Source organism: Macrobrachium rosenbergii, chromosome 55, assembly GCF_040412425.1.
Source record: "Macrobrachium rosenbergii isolate ZJJX-2024 chromosome 55, ASM4041242v1, whole genome shotgun sequence".
Taxonomy (NCBI): domain Eukaryota; kingdom Metazoa; phylum Arthropoda; class Malacostraca; order Decapoda; family Palaemonidae; genus Macrobrachium; species Macrobrachium rosenbergii.
Genome location: NC_089795.1, coordinates 33,399,682 through 33,418,869, shown reverse-complemented (window position 1 = coordinate 33,418,869; position 19,188 = coordinate 33,399,682). Strand labels below are relative to the sequence as shown.

The 19,188-nt window shown below is 35.1% G+C and overlaps 1 protein-coding gene across 11 annotated transcripts; it reads left to right on the top strand.

Moving 5' to 3' along the window:
• The first annotated feature begins 813 nt into the window (after window positions 1-813).
• On the top strand, window positions 814-17,901 carry LOC136835946 (gastrula zinc finger protein XlCGF57.1-like). 11 transcript variants are annotated; one of them, XM_067099836.1, is made up of 6 exons: window positions 1,004-1,310; window positions 2,326-2,653; window positions 8,826-8,847; window positions 9,195-9,278; window positions 12,698-12,798; window positions 14,281-17,901. In XM_067099836.1, the coding sequence occupies exon 6, from the start codon at window positions 14,870-14,872 to the stop codon at window positions 16,154-16,156; it is 1,287 nt and encodes a 428-aa protein (XP_066955937.1). In that variant the 5' UTR covers window positions 1,004-1,310; window positions 2,326-2,653; window positions 8,826-8,847; window positions 9,195-9,278; window positions 12,698-12,798; window positions 14,281-14,869; the 3' UTR covers window positions 16,157-17,901. The 11 variants fall into 11 exon arrangements, 10 of the variants coding, with proteins under 10 accessions (XP_066955940.1, XP_066955937.1, XP_066955936.1 ...); XR_010852310.1 differs by lacking the exons at window positions 2,326-2,653; window positions 8,826-8,847 and adding an exon at window positions 823-837 and having other exon boundaries at window positions 942-1,310; XM_067099835.1 differs by lacking the exon at window positions 8,826-8,847.
• Window positions 17,902-19,188: the final 1,287 nt, after the last annotated feature.

Genomic DNA, 19,188 nt, shown 5'->3' with positions numbered 1-19,188 from the left:
GAAAACGGGATGTTCACTATAGAGAATGCGTTGAGCGGGGACTACAATTCTGTTTTTTTTTTTTTTTTTTTAAATAAACAACTGAATACATATATTATTTAATTAAATATGCAGCAGAAAATATGCAATACACAGCAGGTAAGAAAAAAGGTAAAACCAATAGATCACAATAATGGTTCCTATGGAAGACTCGAAATTCTGTTTCAGAGAAGTTTTGAACAAGAGCTCACATATCTGAACAAAGCAAATGGCAAATACGATAAATTCCATCATAAGTACATGCTACTTACAGAGAAAAGATGGGGAAGCTGAGCTGGAAAGGATTATTAGCAATGCCAACGTTCATGTATGCCACATACCTAATGAAGGTAAATAAACAAGTGAAATTTGCAAAAAGAGATACCACTAAGTGAATATTGAGGACACTATGAAAGCACCATGGTAAACTGAGAACTCTGATAAAGAGCATCGGATATGAAAAACAAACTGCCTTCAATAGTAATATTAGTTACCTCTTTGTTACCATGATCCAAAATTAAAACAAAATAACGCTTCAGAGTGTGCATATTCAAGAATGAAAGATTTAGAACTAAATTTAAGTGGAATTGAACAAATAAAAGAAATATCATTAAAAGAAACAAACTTCGGACTAAAACACAATGGTTGGCAAAATGAATGAAAGAAGTTGACATTTAATATCTATGGGAAATTATGAAAAGAACTTAAAAGAAGAAGTTTTGGTAAGATAACATGAAAAGACATGGTTAATAAGCAAAAATGGCTACTTGTTTCAGATTGAGCCGGCTAGTGTGTCAACTATCAACACTCAGGAGGTCGGTAAGTGTAACGGATGACTGAAAGGTGAATAAACTAAATTTTTAATGTGCAGACCATGGAAATTCATTGATTGCCCTGCAACCATTAATCCTAGTTTCTTGCAGACTCCAGGAAAAGAAGAAAAGACAGAATTATCACCTAATAATTTGCTTTTCACAAATATTTATGAAGAAGAAACTGAAAATAAGGCCCCCTCATCAAAGGATATGGTACCGCAGGGGAAACAATCGACGCAAATACTGGTAATTACAACGATATAGGGAGCCATTGCATAGGCAACTCTCCACTAATACTACTGTGCATCAGGACTAACGAATCAGAAGGCTTTATTATCGTGCATTGGCAACCTACCGTTAAGAAGTCGGATGGACATCGAAGTGGACATCGCACTTCTGGACTAGCGGTAGGTTGCCAGGGCACGATAATGAAGTTTTCAGAGTCGTTGATCCCCCACTATTACTTTAAAATTACTGGTATGTTCTAATTACAACTTAAAGCCATAGACCTAACTCTTGCAGTTTTCAAGTAGAAAATAGTTTTGCTTGTCTAGCCAAATGACAATACTTCAATCACCCTTCTAACCCAACTTTTTCCATGTTTGGTTGCTAATTATGAATTTACCTTTAATTTTGGTGCTCGAGTGTAATTCCTGTAATTAACCCCTGAATCCATCCAACAAAGAGGGGTTTCCATACGCAGTCTTCACGAGACAGAGCACAGGTATGTCTATTTCAAACGGTTCATATTCCCGTCTGCAGTGCAATAACTTGTTAACGTATAGGTACCCCCGGGCGGAAGTGCTAAAACAATGAAGGAACATTCCATTTGGCCGACAACAAACAGATGCACTGCCAGTATCAGAACCCCTAAAAGTATAGAAAAAACCAGTTGAAAAGGTAAAAACAGGGTTAGAGCTAGTATATAGAATTACCATATATGTATATATATATATATACATATAAATATCCTAAAAAAGGTAGAACACACACATATATATACACATACAGTATATATCCTAGACATTTCAGAGGGAGTTTGACCAAACTAGATTTACCTTTACCTAACCTAACCTTGGATGCCATGCTCCAAGTAAGTTGTGACCCCTCACTCCACATTGTATCCCAAACTTGCAGCCTTAGTGCCAATCTAACATTAATGTGCAGTTCTAAATGTTGGTCTTCGTAATTTAACTACGCAGCAGTTTCAGATTAGGGTGGCTACTTCAGTTGACAAAAGTAGGCTAGGCAAGTACATTCCAATATAGCCATTTAAAAATGAAATGGATAGCATAGGCTAGCCTAACAGAGAAAAGGTATGGTTATTTGAAAATGGTTTTTGATAGACTATTTTTAGCGATGCATTGATCTTACTGAAATATGTACTGTAGTATATTGTTCAGCACGTCTTATAACGCTGAAAAATGCCCTTAGGATGTCTATTTTATTTTCTAGATTTTGGGAAATATACTGTTTTAAGATATTTTTTCAGACTTCTTCAAGACAATGGGAATGCAGGCCATGGGTTGTTGTCTTGTAATTCTTGAAATACATTCACATAGAACAATGCAGTGATCAGTGTCGCTCTACATTGCACTGTTCTGCAGGGTTTGTAACTGGAAAGTAAGGATTAAAATTTTGCTGAGCCAAAGCTCCAGGTGCCAAAGTAGCCATATAGCCTGTTAGCTATATAGTGGCTGTACAACTGAAGCAGTGGCCCACAAGATGACTGTCATTTTTGTGTTGTCTAAAGCAACATGTCACTAGGATTCCCACAGGCATAGGTGGCTTAGTTTCCACTGTCAGTTGTAGCCTCACAGGTAATTTTATTTTGTCATATAGACTAGAAAGTCTCAAATTTTAGTTTTTAATAAAAGAATAAAGTATATTTTACTGTTAAACTTGTAATGTAATGTGAAAGTTTATTATATTTTTTCTGGTAGCCAAGGAAACCAGGATTTTTGGGTGGTATAATATAAAGGCTAGTGAAATTTATGGATGCATCTAAACCAGTGAGTGAAATACATTGTTAAATCCTGATCTAACCAAACCTCAAAGGGAATGTGAGGCCCATGGCTTCTCACCAGCCTACCTTGACCCTAAAACTACAGTTTCCAAGTGGAGCCTTCCATTACTATTAAACAAATGGTAGGAGATTTGTAATGGATTAATAGAACATTTCTAGGATAAATAAATGTTAAATTTATTGAAATTAGTAGAAAACTGTGGGGAAAAAATCCTATTTCATACTGCAAATTTTGTACCTCCTGAATCTACCCCAATTGAAGTTCAGTGTTCTTTGCTTGTCACATTCATCAAATTTACATAAGTAAACCATAAGAAAAGCCAAAATCAAATGCTATGTGGTCAGTTCAACAAATGACTTCAACGTATTGTTCTTTTTGCTCTGCCATTAAATTACATTGTTAAAGAATTTTTTAGGTTAGAGAACAAGGGTAAAAGTAGTACTTGACCAAATTATACTGTAAGAACCACTTCAAAACAAACTGAAACATTTTACAGGTAACTGGGGTAATGAGTTTTTGTGACAGTTATAAAAGAAAAATGTCATAGTGTAGGATAATAATAGTGACAGTTCATAATTTACACTGTAATCCTCCTCCTGATTTAAAAGTAACTACACACTAATACCATACCAAAAATACAGTAAACCCCCCATATTCACGTCGTCACGATTCGCTGACTCACATATTCGCAGATTTCTCTGTGGAACGTATCTACCCATTATTCGCAGAAAGTTCGCCCATTCGCAGTATTTTTCACTGAGAAATATTCACTAATTACTGTATTTTCATATCATTTTCATGACTAAATGCACTTTTTGTGATAAAACTATTAAAATACTCAGGTATAAGCATTTTTAGAGGGTTTTTCTTGTGTTTAAACTCTCAAAATAGGTAGTTCTAAGTGTTTTTAGAGGGGTTTTGAGTATTCGCGGATTTTAGCTATTCCCAGGGGGTTGCGGTATGCATCCCCCGCAAATACCGGGGGTTTACTGTAGCTGTAGAAAGGTATTTAAAGCATCTGAGGTCAATGTTTAGAGGAAATAAGCAATACTGTAGTGTTGTTGTAAGTAGTCTTGCATGTATATTGTAATGATAAATACCCTAACTGATTTTGTCATCAGCAGGAGTTAAGTGTTCATAAAGCAAAAAAAAAATAGTAGCTCTATGTCAGTAGGTCATAAACGTGATGTACATGTTAAAGCTTTACATATGGTACATACATGAACACTTTTTAAGTAAGCTGTATTGATTGAGTAAGATTGTTATTATTTCAGTACTGTATTTGATATTGTGTATAGTTTTACTTTGTCAGTATGACATAAAAATGGTTGGTATGATTAGGCAGTACTTATAGTACATACTAAACCATGTTTAACCAGGTTATATTGATAGAATAAAATTGTTATTTGATATTATGTTTGTTCCCATGGGAATATAGACCATTGCATTTTTGTGAAGTATTCATTGCAAGCTGGAACTGGGTAACTTGGTGTTCATTGGGGGTAGGCAGGTGAGTAGGGGGAGTTCCCTGCTCACCTGCTATAAGCCAGCACTTTTTCTTTGGCTGCCTTGATGGGTAGATTGCTTTCTGTGCTCTGCCTGCCTGAAGTTGGTATTGGAATTGGTACAGTATTTGGAAAATGAATGCTTAAAATCTCCATCCCAGTTTGGATTTTGAAAGAATTGGTTTTCTCTAGATCCATTGGTTAAATTATCCACCACATTCAGCAAGATTTCTTTGAGCAGTGTCAAACCATGGGGGTTTTCTTTGATCTTATAAAGGCTTATTATACTACAGTACTTGGAAAATTGGCTTAATCCAACAACTGTGCAAAATAAGTATTCATGGTAACATAAGTAGATTCATTAATTCTTTTCCATCAGAAATTTTCATAAAAAAAAAAAGTGTTGAAAACTCTCTCTTGGCATTTTGTTCAGGATGAGGGAAATTCTTTAGTGTTACTTGTTTTGTGGTAGGTATTAACATTGTAGAGGTGGTTGTCTCTCATCCAGTGAGTTCTCTCTTTGTTGATGACTTTGCAATCTGTCGCACTGGCTGTGATGCCACATCAGCATGTAAGCACATGCAAAAGTTTATCACTGAGCTGATGAGCATGGTTTTCAATTTTCATCTTAGACTAGCACTGTGCACTTAACCAGACATAAACATTTTAAAGCAGTACCCACTGACTTAGAATGGCATTATGTTGCGTTATGAAACGGATATTAAATTTTTTGGCATGATACAGTATTGGACTCTTCAGAGATTTAGTGGGCCAAGATCATGTAAGCCTTTTCAGATCAGATTGAATGACCTAGTTAACGAAATATATCTTGAGAGACATTAGATCTGGGAATTTAACCATATCATATACTACCTTGGATCTTACTTGAAATTTCCTTGTGTCCAAAACCCTTTTCAATGACTAACTTGCATAAAAGAGGTTCACTAAATTCCTTGAACTTGATGCTATGTATAATATTTATAAAGATCACACAAAGCTATTTACGGATGGTTCAAAGTCAGAAAGTGGCGTTGGATGTGCTGTAATTGAAGACGATAATTAATATGTAGATAAATTACCTGACTTTACCTTTCTACAGTATTTACTGCAGAGTTGACAGCACTGAATATTAAGGGAAAATGCTTTGTCAAATACAGTGCCTCTTAAAAGTGCTTTAAAGTCTCTTAGAGATTTTAAAGGTTTCCACCCCTTAGTCCAAAAAGCTAAGAGGGGCTCTTTCACATTTTTTTTATTGGCACAAAAATGCTCATTTCTGCTGGGCCCCATCTCATGGGGTAACGGACAGGGAAGTGAATGAAGCCACTTTTAATTATTATTGTGCTCTAAAAAGTGTCCCCCATTCTGGCTGTCCTCCCTGGTGTACCAGTTTTAATGGCACAGGAACAGTTGAAATTGTTTTAACCCCATTGAGGGTTGGACATACCCACCTCATTCATAAACTCATAAATATATTGTAGATGGTGGCACATTCTGGTTTACAGTTCCTGATTTTTGAGCAGCAGGTGAAAGTATGGTTTTTTCTTGAAATCTCCTGGCTTTATATTCTTTGTAAGAGGAGTGGGATTTTTAATGACATTTAAATCATTTATTTTCAGGTAATGAATTCTAAAAAATAAATGTGTTAGTGAATGTGCATAATGTTTTTGCCTCAGTGTATGCTTGTCTAGGTTAGTTTTTAATAATTTTTGTTTTTTAATAAAAATTATTATCATCATTGTCATGAATGTGCTGAGTAGCTAGGTAATTGGGCCTAAATTTCATATATTCATTCATTTGAAGACAAATTTCTCTGCTGCACAAGGACTTTTTTTCTGCAGTAAGTAGTTAAGTAGGTGTTACTTTGGAGCACTCTCTCGAGAATATGGCGAGTAAAAACTAGATGGTGGAAATGACAAGGTCATTTCTCTCTTGGAAGCATAGTGCAGTTCAAGGTGATGGGAGGTTGCTTTCTGTTGTCATAGAATTGGTTATATACCTATGACCCTTGGGTTTTTAAGGGCTGGGCAGCCTCATTTCTTTGGTAATACAGTAATTGCAAGGTCCCCTTAATAACTTTAGATATTTGCTAGTCAAATCCCCAATCTATTCTCTATTGAGGATACTTGTAGAGGAGGTTGTTTTTAAGTCCAGTAGGCTAGTATTGTTGAAGATTGTAGCCTTCTTTACACAGTATGATTACTATACTTTAATTTTTTTTTTACTGAGATATAAGAAAGTTCTGTGAAATTTTATGAGTGGATGCACAGTATTATAGGTAACAGTATGTAGTCTTTATGCTAGTTGTTTAATGAGAATCTCTTCATGAAGTGATGTGGATGTCTAGAAATATGCATAAATGTGTACAGCACTTTGATTTTTTAACAAATACTGTACTGAAGTTTCTTTTGGCATCTGTAACCTATGATAATGTGATGCCAGTAGTACAAACTAACTGATCTTGTTATTTTTGTTAGTATCTAATGTTTTGGTGAGAGAATGTGGCAACTAGGGATGACTGGAATCATGCCTTCCAAGCAATTGGGTATCCAGGCGATGCTCCCTTGGTGAGGCCACAGTAATTGATATGGAATTTGGATTTCTGCTCTTGCAAATATGTGTAGGACATTTTCTGATTAACACAATGTGTTCTATAGTCTTTTAGGTCAAGGCTAAGAAAATAAAATACCAGTTAAAGGATAACAACAACTGGCCACATTGAGCAAACCATACTCGATGTCGTCTGCCATCACATTCAGGTAACAAAACAAATTTATAAAGATTATCATGATGGCAGGTGCACTGGATTCATTATATCATACAAAGTTTGATATAGTCCATTTTCTTCTGGATTTTATCACTCATGGCACGGCACCCCTCCTAGAAGAGAGTTTTTTTTTTTTTTCTAGTAGGGTTTAGCTTATATTATTCAAATTGTGGACAATTTTTTTGTGTTAGTGAAAGCAGTAGTGATTAGTATATATCATACAGTACATTGTCTAGACAACATTGTCTAGACATCACAAAGCTCAAAAAATAAACTCTTGCACACCTGTCCTGAAGGATTTTTTGGTTATCATGTGAGAAATAAGGCAGCTAGGTTGTAAGAAATCAAAGGGAATGGAGGAAAAGTGAAAAAACAAAGAGATACAACTAAGAACCTTCAATACCCTTGATAGTACAAACTATCAAAGCATTACCCCATGTCAGAAGTCCAAGTAAAACCAATAGCACTGGGGACATATCTTTTTGAGAAACATGCGTACAGTAATAGACTTCAGTATTGTTCTCTTCCACCCTTGACTTCCACGTAAGTGCTGGTTTCTATATACTGCTGGGTTGACAGGGTGGGTTGTCAGCAAAAATTGGAATCCAGACCTCTCTGATGCCAGTTCATAGCTCTACCACTGAGCCACACTGTCCCAATACTCCCTGCACGTAAATTGAAAAAAAAAAATACTTGCACTCTTATAAGATGAAGAATTACATACAGTAGGCTTTTGTATGTAGAAAAATATTTCCAGAGTATGAAATTCCATTTTGCAAATACATTTTAAAATTATGAATACAGTAAATGTTTAGAAACCTCTTGGGAAATGGTAAAGATAAATTATATAAACAGGTAGGTAAATAGTTTTATTGATGCTGTACAAGTAAATTGCATACTGTACTGTACAAGCAATTCCCAACTTTAGTAAGTTTTGACTTTTAACCGGTCATCAGGAAAGGAATACTAATAAGTTGGCCAATAGACTTTAACGCTCATAAGTAGTCCAATACAATTCTTGTGCATATATTACACCATATGAGTATTCCCCATTGGGGTTGCCACTTGTTATATATCTTGCTTAGACTTTAGTAAATTTTCTATAGCATCCCTTTGGGGTCCAAGCTGATATGCTTTATGTCTCTTACTTTGGCATCCTCCCACATGGAAGTGAAAGTCAGCCTTGCACCATTGGTTGGCATTGGGGAAGTATCGTATAGAATGACATACATACTAATCTGCAGGATGATACGCAGGAATCAAAACCTAGACTATGCCAAGCTTAGTTGCAAGTTGTACCATGCCTCTGTCCCAGTATTTTTATATGCAAAGATTTTTACCAGGACCAAATGTTTTGGCCAACCTTTTTGAGAGGGTTGAATGTGATTTAGTGGTATGATATGCTGTTAATTATTTTAATTCATAATAGCAATAGTTATACTGTTAATGAATGTGTTATTTACAAATTAATTTCCTAACCAGTGGAATTTTTGTTTTACACTGTCCAGGAAAGCCTTACTTCACTGGACTCCCAAAAAACCTGTTGAAATTACTGTATTCTTTGCTCTTGACAGTCAAGGAAAGCCATATTACCTAGGTAGACCCCAAAAATCCAATGAAATTATCATATGTTTTTACAGGCCTTTTTTCTTTTTACTGGCTGTTCTGTCTCTCGATTGGGCTGTGTTATCAACAGTCTTTCATAAGTGGGAATGAATGTAAGTTCAAGAGGTACATATGTTACATATGTATGAACTCTTTAATTTATGCAGTACATTTACTGTCTATTTTTATGTATACATATTTTTTACTTGTTCCCTGCTATTTATGTATATAATATATTTCATCCTCAAAGTTGATTTTTAAAAGTCTTAAAAACTGAAATAATAAATAAACTTGCTTGCAAATGCAGATAGACATACATAGCAGGTTGTAAATTAAGATCAGTATGTATATCATATTGTTTTTATGATTTCCTGTTAATTCTTTGTAGGAATATTCAAGTATTTGACTAACTTTATGAGTGAATTGTCACATTTTAATCATCTGAACACCCATTCTTCAGGTGGCTCAAGGGATAACTTTTCGGTTGTTAAGGCCATCTTCAAGATATAACTGGAGGTTTACATTTTCATGGTGCTGTATATGGGTAAGTTCAGCATTAATGTAAAACTTTTTCATTGATGCAAACTATAGTTTTACATATCCTTAATCTCCATGATGCTTCCAGTCATTAGATTTACTGTTTTAATTAAGTCATTAGTGATATATAGTATACTGTATTTACCAGTAACTTTCTACTTCATAATTGCTCCTTCAGGATCAGAGAGCCTTCTTGACATGTGATATCTAGCATACATTAATACACAATCTAATATGGGCGTAAGTTTCTTGTACAAACTTCATTGACAGTATGCTATTTTTCATTTTTAATCCTGTTGTAATTTTATAATTGGTTGATCATGGGAACTTTGATGAGAAATTTCTCAATAGATTTTATGCCTCACACTTTTGCAGTACTCATTTTACTGAGAATCAGTAGTCATACTCTTTTGAGGTGTCTTTTTCCTTTAAAATTGTAGGACTGTCATCTTCTTTAAGGTATTTATGTTGGTGTTTGTAAGCTACATGCAAGTTTACGAGGTGTAATGCTACCTGAAGGGTATGCTTCATTGCTGCAATTTGGTTATAGGAACCTACAAATCATGGCCTTTCTAAACTATGTTACTTTGGTATTTTTAATGGCAGGCTTTGTAGAAGCCATATATGTAAGCAGCACATGACTTGAGAGAATCAGGACAGATTTTCAAGTAGGAATCTGAATCCTTCACTAACAAACTCTAAAGAGGTTTAGGTTGTTTATACTATTAAGAATCTCACACTAACAACTTCTGAGGGAGTTTAGGTAGTTGATAATATAAAATGTCAGATATCAGATACCTGCACAGACAAAGCAGAGATACCTCTTGGGATGCTTTGTCTCCTTCCTCAACTGAGTTTGGAGCATACACTCATTCAATGGAGAGTGGTCAGTTAGCATCTTCCAACCTCCCATCTACTTCTCCACTAGGAAGGGTCAGATGTAGAAGTTGGGGGACTGGTTGTCTACAACCTCTAGCACTTTCTTTTCCAGCTTCACATCATCTCTCTGCCTACAGGATCAGAGCTTTGAGCAATTCCTAAAGGTGGTCTATGAAGGTGATCTGACAGACGTGAGTGGGGAGGGCGGTGATCCTGGAAAGTAACCTGTAACCTCTGGAGGACACATTTTGCAAATGCAACCTTAGTATTAATACACTTTTAAGGGCATTTCACTTGGAGGTGTCAAACAACCTTTGCTAGCGTTTACTTGTGGAATGTAAAGCATACAATAGTTGGTTAGACACATTTGTTAAAACAAGACGTAGAGATGACACGAGTAGTACGTGCATCAAATGGGGACTTGGTGAATGCTTCATCCTCCTCATTTAATTTCATCTGATTCCTCATTTATAGTATCCTAACTGACATAGACTACCATATTTATTTGCCAATGCATCTCATGATGGTAAGAGCTTCATGCTTTCCTTGTTTGACTATTACCATAGATGGAGGAATTTCTCCATACCTAAACAATTTCCTGTGTCTTTCAGAGATTTGGTTCTGTGCAGATTGTTTACCATAGGAACATACAGATCACGTTCCTCCTGAAGCCTTCAGCAACTGGAACATTTCCTCCCAAATTATATTTTGGATTATATTTCCTCCTAAATTATATTTTGGACTATAAGAGTTATGAGCGTGTGATAGAACAAGCTGTTTGAAAACTGAGATTTTCTTTTCACAAACCGATCGCTTATTTGATGTTTCCTTGTGAGGCAATTGACTACTGGGCCCAGTTAATCCCTGGGCACAATTGCAGGACTTCCATGGATCATGTTTTGTCTGTTAGACAAATAACATGCATAGGAGTTGCATGAAATTGAAAAGCTACACAAATACAGGAAATTAACCAAAAGCAATTTTCTTAGGATTCTGCATGAAGAACGATTAAAAGTTGTGCCTCTGATACAAAAGTTCAACACCAGCTGAATTTTCTCACCTGTGACAAGAGGTCTTTCAATATGTACTAATGTTTACTATATTGAAGAATTATGTGTATTTTTGAGTTGGAAAATGTCAAATATTTTCAACATTGTTTTGAAGATGAGGATTAGTTGCATTTGATGGTAGGCCAAGAATTGAGGATACTGATTAATTAGTTGCACTGATACTGCAGACTCATTTCCATCAATGTTCAGTGTGTCATGCACTAGTGCTTTGGATTCATCTGAGTATTTAATGCTTGTATACTTTAGATTTGCATCTAGAAATTCAACCTACTCTTTTGAGGGATTATTATTACAAAGCTGAACAAAATAGCATAGTAGCATATGACGTGGGGGCAATAGCCTTAAATGACAGTATGAATAGAATGATGATGAAATTTGTAAAATCATTCTGTTGCGGAGCTTTTGTACTGAAGTACATGAAAATGGTATTAAATGCATTGCTTTTGGAATTTTGTCAGTCCTAAATCCCTTTGAAGTTTCAGAGCCACTCAAACGGGTCTTGCAAATTGCAGATTTACAGTATAGCACTTCTCTTGCCTGTACTTTATTGGGTGATATGGAGTCTTCTGGGTTGTTGCAACCCTTCTGAAAAAGGCTAGTCTTCAGCTTTTGAGAAATAATGGATATACCCCTGTCACTGTATAAGTTTAGCATGCATGTTTCAGCAAGATTTGTGGAGTACAGTAGTTGTCATGTGGTATTCAGTATCCCTTTAGATAGGTACCACTTCTTGAGTAGCAATATAAATCTTGATGGCTTCACATCTACTAGGACACATTTGGAGTTAGCATTGTTACAGTCACTAAGTGGGCGATTATTATTTTATTTATTTATTTTTATTTATTTATTTTTTATATTTATTTATTTATTTATTTATTATTATTTTTTTTTGACGGGGTGATGGTGTTGGGGTTGGTCAGGGAGAAACCTGCATGTAGGTGCCTAATTACAATGCAGTGTTGTTGGACCCTAACATGGGAGGTTTATAAGCTGCACATTTGTCCATTATGTGAAGCTGCAGGTGTTGAGTGTATCACCATGTTCATAAGACAGATTGATGAAATAAATGTGGTTGCTACATGCACAGTTCTTTCAACTGTTTATTGAAAAGTGAAGATCTTGGGATTTGACATGGAAGTTTGGCCACACCCTAAAGCATCATTCATTTTAGATTTCCTCAGATGGAGTTGTACAGGTTCCATTAAGATTGCTGTATAATGGAAGTAGTTTTTAAAATTTTTATCCTCTGCTGTATATCTCTTTCATTCATTTGCTTGATAGTTAAAAAGTTACCTACAGTACTTTGCATACTACAGTAATATGCAAATAGGGTCAAATGCATTCACTATTAAGCAGGGTTTTAGCCAAAAATCTTTAAATTTTTGTTCGGATTTTCCCTTTATAGTTTTTTTAGTTTCAAGACAGGTTTTTACATTTTGGCATCTGTTGCTTTTTAAGTCAGATTTTCCCTTTTCAGGGATTGTTGAGCTGGAGCCAAAGGGATGCTACAAAGACTTAATACCACCCACAGTGTGCCATGCAAGACATACTGCAAGATGTGTCCCCCTGGGAGATAAGGTATAATGTGTAATTTAAGTAAAATTTTTTGTTATATGGGATCTGTTGCTTTCAGAAAGATTTTCCTTCTAAGGGTCTGTTTAAAAAGAGTTATCTCTACTTGTACATTTTCCTCCCAAGTTCTATGGTTTAGCTAATTTCACCACATATATATCTTTTTGTATCCCTTTCCCATAGTTACATCACCTACAGTATTGTACTTGCTGCCCCTTACGTTCATTCTGTCAACATTGCCACAACTGTTTGTTGCTACATTTACTTAGACTATATACTTTTCTTTGACTATAATTTTTGAGCTTTCATATTTTTATTCTTTTGACTCTTTATAATGAGCTTTCTTTCCCTCACTATCAAATCAGTTCACTACAGTAAATGTTGTTTAAGCATGCCATAAATGATTAGACGCTTGTCATAATAAAATTAATAGATGGCATCAGTTTTCTAGGCTTCAGAAACCTTGTTTAGTAACTTGAATCATTGGCATTGGTAGAATTTTAGCACTGCTTCTACTGCTGTTTCAAATTGACAGGCTTTAGGTATCTTGCTGCTGTGTTTATCAGTAGATTCTTATGCAGGACACACACCTTTAGAGTGCAATGAATGTTCATAAAAGCAGCATTTCATCCTTATTGAGTTACCAGTTACTGATTTAGTCCACCGGAGAAACTGAGAGATTACTCAGGCTTATGTACCAGTAGACTGCATGCTGGAGAATATGAATAGATATTATGCTAGGACAGATTCAATACGGTTAATTTTGTACACGATGTAAGTGAAGTGATATTCTTCAGTGGACATTGCTATATCATCACCGATACATTATCTTTTGCAGTTCTTACTGAGCTTTTGTAATTCATTTAAAAATTCATAAAGTTGTTCACAAGGTTATTGTCTGTGATATCCAAGAGATGCCTTACAGAGTCCTTAATTGACAACTTTTATACATGCACTATGGAAGTTCGTATTTCAATAAAGTTAAACACAGTATTTCCATCTGTTATTTGATGTTGCAGAATTGGGATTTACTTTTAGATGTGATTACTTTAAAATTTTTGTTTTGATGAGCATTTATTGAGTTAGAATTCACTGTACTCTTGTAACAGCTTCCATCTTTTGTATTTGCCTGTTTCACTACTGTGTTGAAATAATCAAAAGAGGCTGAATATCAGTGTTACATAAATTTGCCCAAGAAAATAATCTGTGTGATAATTGAAACTGATAGCATTCTTCAGTACTACAGTTGAGTTTTACACTGACAATACTTTTGTATTTATGATGCACAGACATGTTCAGTAAAACCCAATTAGTGAATACATTTACAGATTGTGGTGTTTTAAACATATAGAAGAAAATTATTTCAGATTTGTACTTTTCATCTTTGTAAAATAATTAACTCATATTGTATGTTTTTCTTGGTTAGATACATTCATATCTCACAGTTCTCCTATGCCTTGTAATACTGTATATATTTTTTCATTTCAGTGTTCTCCTGCTTTTCTGCCCAAGAGTATGGAAATTGCTGAAGATTCTGCAAAAATTGGATACTAATTGTTGAACAAAATTTCCTATTACCAGGTAAATTGATGAGCTAATTATTATGCCTTTACTCCTAACTTCTTAAATAAAATTCAGTTCTGGCATTCAAGAGTTTTGATACAATGAAGTGAGAATTTTCTTTATAGAAAAGTAGTGATTGTGCTTAAGTTGTGTAATACTGTACATGTCCTTGGGGAGTGACAGATACCAAGTGAAGCATTTCCATGTCATTCTTGTGTGCCATCATGTTTTCAGTGAAGAACTAGCTTTTAAATGCCATTGAAATAATTATTGAAAATTATTTTATGTAACATTCTCAGTGAAAATATTCAATTAAAATAGTAGTTTATATGGAAAAAGAACTATTAAAATGCCCTTGGGTGTTAAAGCTAGAACTGGCTAGTAGGAAAGAATTATATTAATAGTGTTTGTTGTAATTCTCACATATATGAAGTTTGGAATTCAGAGCTTGACTTTTATGAGATGTATTGAAAATTAATTAAAACCCAGTTTCATTTTGCAACAAAAGACTAAAATGAATTCTGAACTTTCTGTAGAATGTCCTATTAAAAGTGAAATTGAGGATCCATTGTCACTCTCTCCAGCAGTTCATGAAAGTAAGGCTTCAGTTGGCTTTACAGCCACTGATGACAGCTCTTTGTTTGTGGATCCATGTGTTAGAGTTAAGATAGAACCAGAAGTAATTGTGTGTGAAGAAGATGAGAGTTTTCAGACAGACGTCAAAGATGAATGTGGTACACATTTTGAACCCTGCGGAAAACAAGAAAATCTTACACGTTGCCAAGGAATGAAAAAAGAAGAGGAAAGCTTTTCATGCAATGAAAATGGAGAACATTTTTCACAGGTAGAGGTTCTAGGGAATCACGTGGTTATTCATACTGGAGAGGAGCAATTCACAAGTGAATTTGTAAATCATGGTCAAGAAACTCATTTCAAAACTCAGACTGAAGAGAAACAGTTTAAATGCAGTGAATGTGAGAAAACGTTTTCCCTGGAAGTATATCTCAGAAGGCATATTAATCAGCACACAAGAGAGAGGCCATTCACATGTGAGGAGTGTGGGCAAGCATTTACTTTGAAATGCTACCTTACAAGACATATGAAAATTCATACAGGGGAGAAGCCATTTGGATGCAGAGAATGTGGTAAAGCGTTCGTTCAAAAGAACGATCTTAAAATTCATATTAGGACTCACACTGGAGAGAAGCCATACAGCTGCAGTGAATGTGGGAAACCATTTGCTCAAAAAGGTTATCTTACACATCACATGAGGATTCACACTGGAGAAAAGCCATTCAACTGCAATGAATGTGGAAAAGCTTTTCCTACAAAAACTGCGCTTACATGCCACATGAAGGTTCACACAGGCGAGAAGCCATTCAAATGCAGCGAGTGTGGGAGAGCATTTGCTGAAAAAAGTAAGCTTGAGAGACACATGAATATTCATGCAGAAATAAAACCTTTCACCTGCAGTGACTGTGGCAAAGCTTTTCCTACACAGAGCTCCCTCGCAAGCCACGTGAAAGCTCATACAGCCGAGAAGCCATTCAGTTGTACTGAATGTGGGAAAGCGTTCGCTGAAAAACACAAACTGGGGAGACACATGATTATTCACACTGGAGAAAAACCCTTTAGTTGCACTGATTGTGGGAAATCATTTACACACAAAAACAGTCTTAAAGTTCATTGGAGGATACACACTGGGGAGAAGCCATTCTTGTGCAGTGAATGTGGGAAAGCATTTAATACTAATTCTAATCTCAAGATTCATATGAGTGTTCACAATAAAAAGGACTTATAGGGAATGTTAGAACCTTTATCCCAGAAAGTTATTACAATTGTTAGATTTATTGATTGTATGTTATCAGGTGTTAAAACCACCATGGTAATTGATGCTGATACAGCAGTTAAAAACCATTCAATTTCCTTTGGCTGGGAAGCTAATAATCACAAGATGTATTGTTACTCACCCATAATAGGAGCCATTTACTTTAAATGAACCCGTAATAGAAGCCATTTACTTTATATGAAGATAAGAGTGTTTTGTCTGACATTATATCTTACATATTTACATAAGAATCCAACTAAAGAGGAAACAGTTGTTTTTGGGCACTGGAAGAGGATTCTGTCAGACTAGAAGTTAAGGTTAGAAAAAAGTCATTTCATGATATTGAGATGCTATTCTTAAAGAGTGCCTTTATGAAAAGAATGTGAAATGCAAGATAAGTAGTCCAAGAAGCATTGCCTGAAGAAATTTCAGAAATACAATAAATCCATTTTAAATAGTCATAACAAATTTCAAGGTACACTACTCTAAAAGTGTAAATTGCTGCAAGACAGTATTATAGGCTTTCCTCTTCCATTACTGTACTATGAACAACAATGCATTATTTTAGATTAACTCTTAAACTATGATTTTTATAGCACAGAAATTGTGAACTCTTCGCTTAGGGTGGAGAAAAGTATTCTGATGAGAAGTGGTAAGAGTAAGGAAAATCTTGCTTAATAGAAAGATTGGAAGGTTAAGCAGAATTTTAAAGAAAATCGATTACAAAATACATTTTGTAATCAAGTTCTTGTTTCATTGACACCATTATTCTTTTCAGACTATACCCTATGATTTTCTTGCTTTTTCTCATTTTAGAAATGAATTATTTTTTCTAAGAACACATGACTTTGGCAGTCTTAAGCAATTATTTAAAAAAATTGTGAGCAGTGGGCATGTTTAACAAAGATAGTGAATGAATACAAATAATTATAAATAGCATAGTGTGTGTGCAAGAGATAACATACCAGCATTCATGTTAAGGAAATGAGTGGGCAGTCCCGGGGTTATGACAGGCTCAGCTTACGACGTGCCGAGCTTACGACGCTCTTCAAATATATTCATCAAAAATTATTTCCTGAATTACAGCACGTTTCAGGGTTACAACGCTGACGACACCGATCTGATGGAGGAAGTATAGCTCCAAAACGGCAGAATGGTCAAAATTTGGAGGTGTTTTTTATGAATAACTCAGTAAAAGTGCAGGTTACGTCATTTCCAAGACACCCAAAGGATTAAAAGTAAGGTTTTCTTACGATTTTCTACAAAATTTCGGGTTACAACGATTTTCGGCTTATGGTTTTCATCAAGCTTATGTATTCAGTAATAAATTGTGCTTTTGGGCACCTTTGTATTCTTTTCAAAATCCTGTCTCGTTTCCTTGGATATTATAACCCCAAAGAAAAATAGTAACCAAAGCTTATTGATTAATCTTAACCAGATCTTATGCAAGAAAGATGGAGGAAACTCAATGGAAGCAGATTACAACTTAGACTAAGACTGCACACTCCCTTTTGATGTACATGTGCCATGAACAGAGCTTAGGACAGTAAATTATTGTTAAAGCCTTACAGATTACAAGAACACCCATTTTAAGATTTATATACTAGGATTAGAATAAGACCAGAAAAGTATTACAGTCTTTCACTTCAATCATGGAATTAGCAAGATTCAGTGGAATTACAGTATGCTACTACAGTAATAAACTTTTATGCAAGTTACCAACCACATATTTATTAAAGCCTTCTCCCTCCAAAGGCCATGATCAAGACCTTGCCAGTAGAGGACAGAGTCTGGGTCGTGGCTTTGTTAGAAATTGGCACTTTGCCATGCATTTGAGGAAATTTGGTGACCTGGCTGTGTCACTAGAATGCTGCCTTGCTATTGGTCAACAGATTCCACCTCAGAATATTAACCAAGAAAAGCATTAGCTATAGCTTTGGCTACAAAATGCACAGTCCCACAGGTGGAACTGCGATAGGAAACACTAGTGATGTATTTTGTATCATTTATTATAGTATTTGTTTCTTGTGATTTAGGAATGATTTTGTGTTACTGAAGGGAAGTAATGCAGGAATAGCACTGTATAAATTGAATTCAGTCAAAAGTGAGTTTACCAAGATGATTGGAATGGCAAAAATTTCTGGCGATGTTGGTAAGAGTGTGTGACATTCTCCACAACTTTGGTATTTGAAGTATAAATATATATGAGTTTACAAGATCCAGGAAGGTTTCATGTTGCTATATAGTAAGAAAAAGATACTGGCAAAGCACTGCATAAGTGAATTTACCTTCAAAAGTGGCAGCCTAGTTTATGAAGATGATTGATGTGTCTAAATGTTTTGATAGGTACCCCAGACTAGTAGCCCATGGAGGAGTATTGTATGTGTCATATTTTGCGTAAAGTCACAAACAGTAATTAATTATTTATGATTTTCATAATAAATGAATGGTTCAGATTAATATATAGTGAGAAAAGTAAGAAATATATATTTGCATTTATTTAATATGCAATAAACATTTATTGGTGTTTGTAAAGTTTACTTGTGTTTTGTAACTTGTAATGTTCTCACATTTGCTTTCAAGGTAGTTTTTTAATGACAGTGCTGTATATCAGAAAAGTTTCTCTAATGACAGTGCTATATATCAGAAAGCTCAGTGCATTGTACCCATTCAACATAGAATTACAATTAAAGTCATGGCTGCATCACGAAAAGGCAACCATTAACTACCATAAAAAAAAAAAACCATTTGCTTAACCAATGAAAGAGGAAGATGTGTAAACCAGGAAGCAAGGTAAGCATACTCTAGAACAGGTGCGGTGAAGCAGGGAAAAAATTGAAGAGCTTGAATAAAAAGCAAGTAAAGTAGATTGAATAAGTATGTAACTAGCCAGTATGAGGACCAAGTAAAAGACTAAAGAGAAATTTCAAGAAGTAAAACGTTAACAATAGCCTATTGGGGAATGAGAAAACCTGATCTCACATGTGGGCAAAGGAAATTAAAAG

What these genes read in the sequence shown, in the direction of transcription:
- LOC136835946 (XM_067099839.1), top strand. Translation starts at nt 14,870, where the DNA reads ATGAATTCTGAACTTTCTGTAGAATGTCCTATTAAAAGTGAAATTGAG.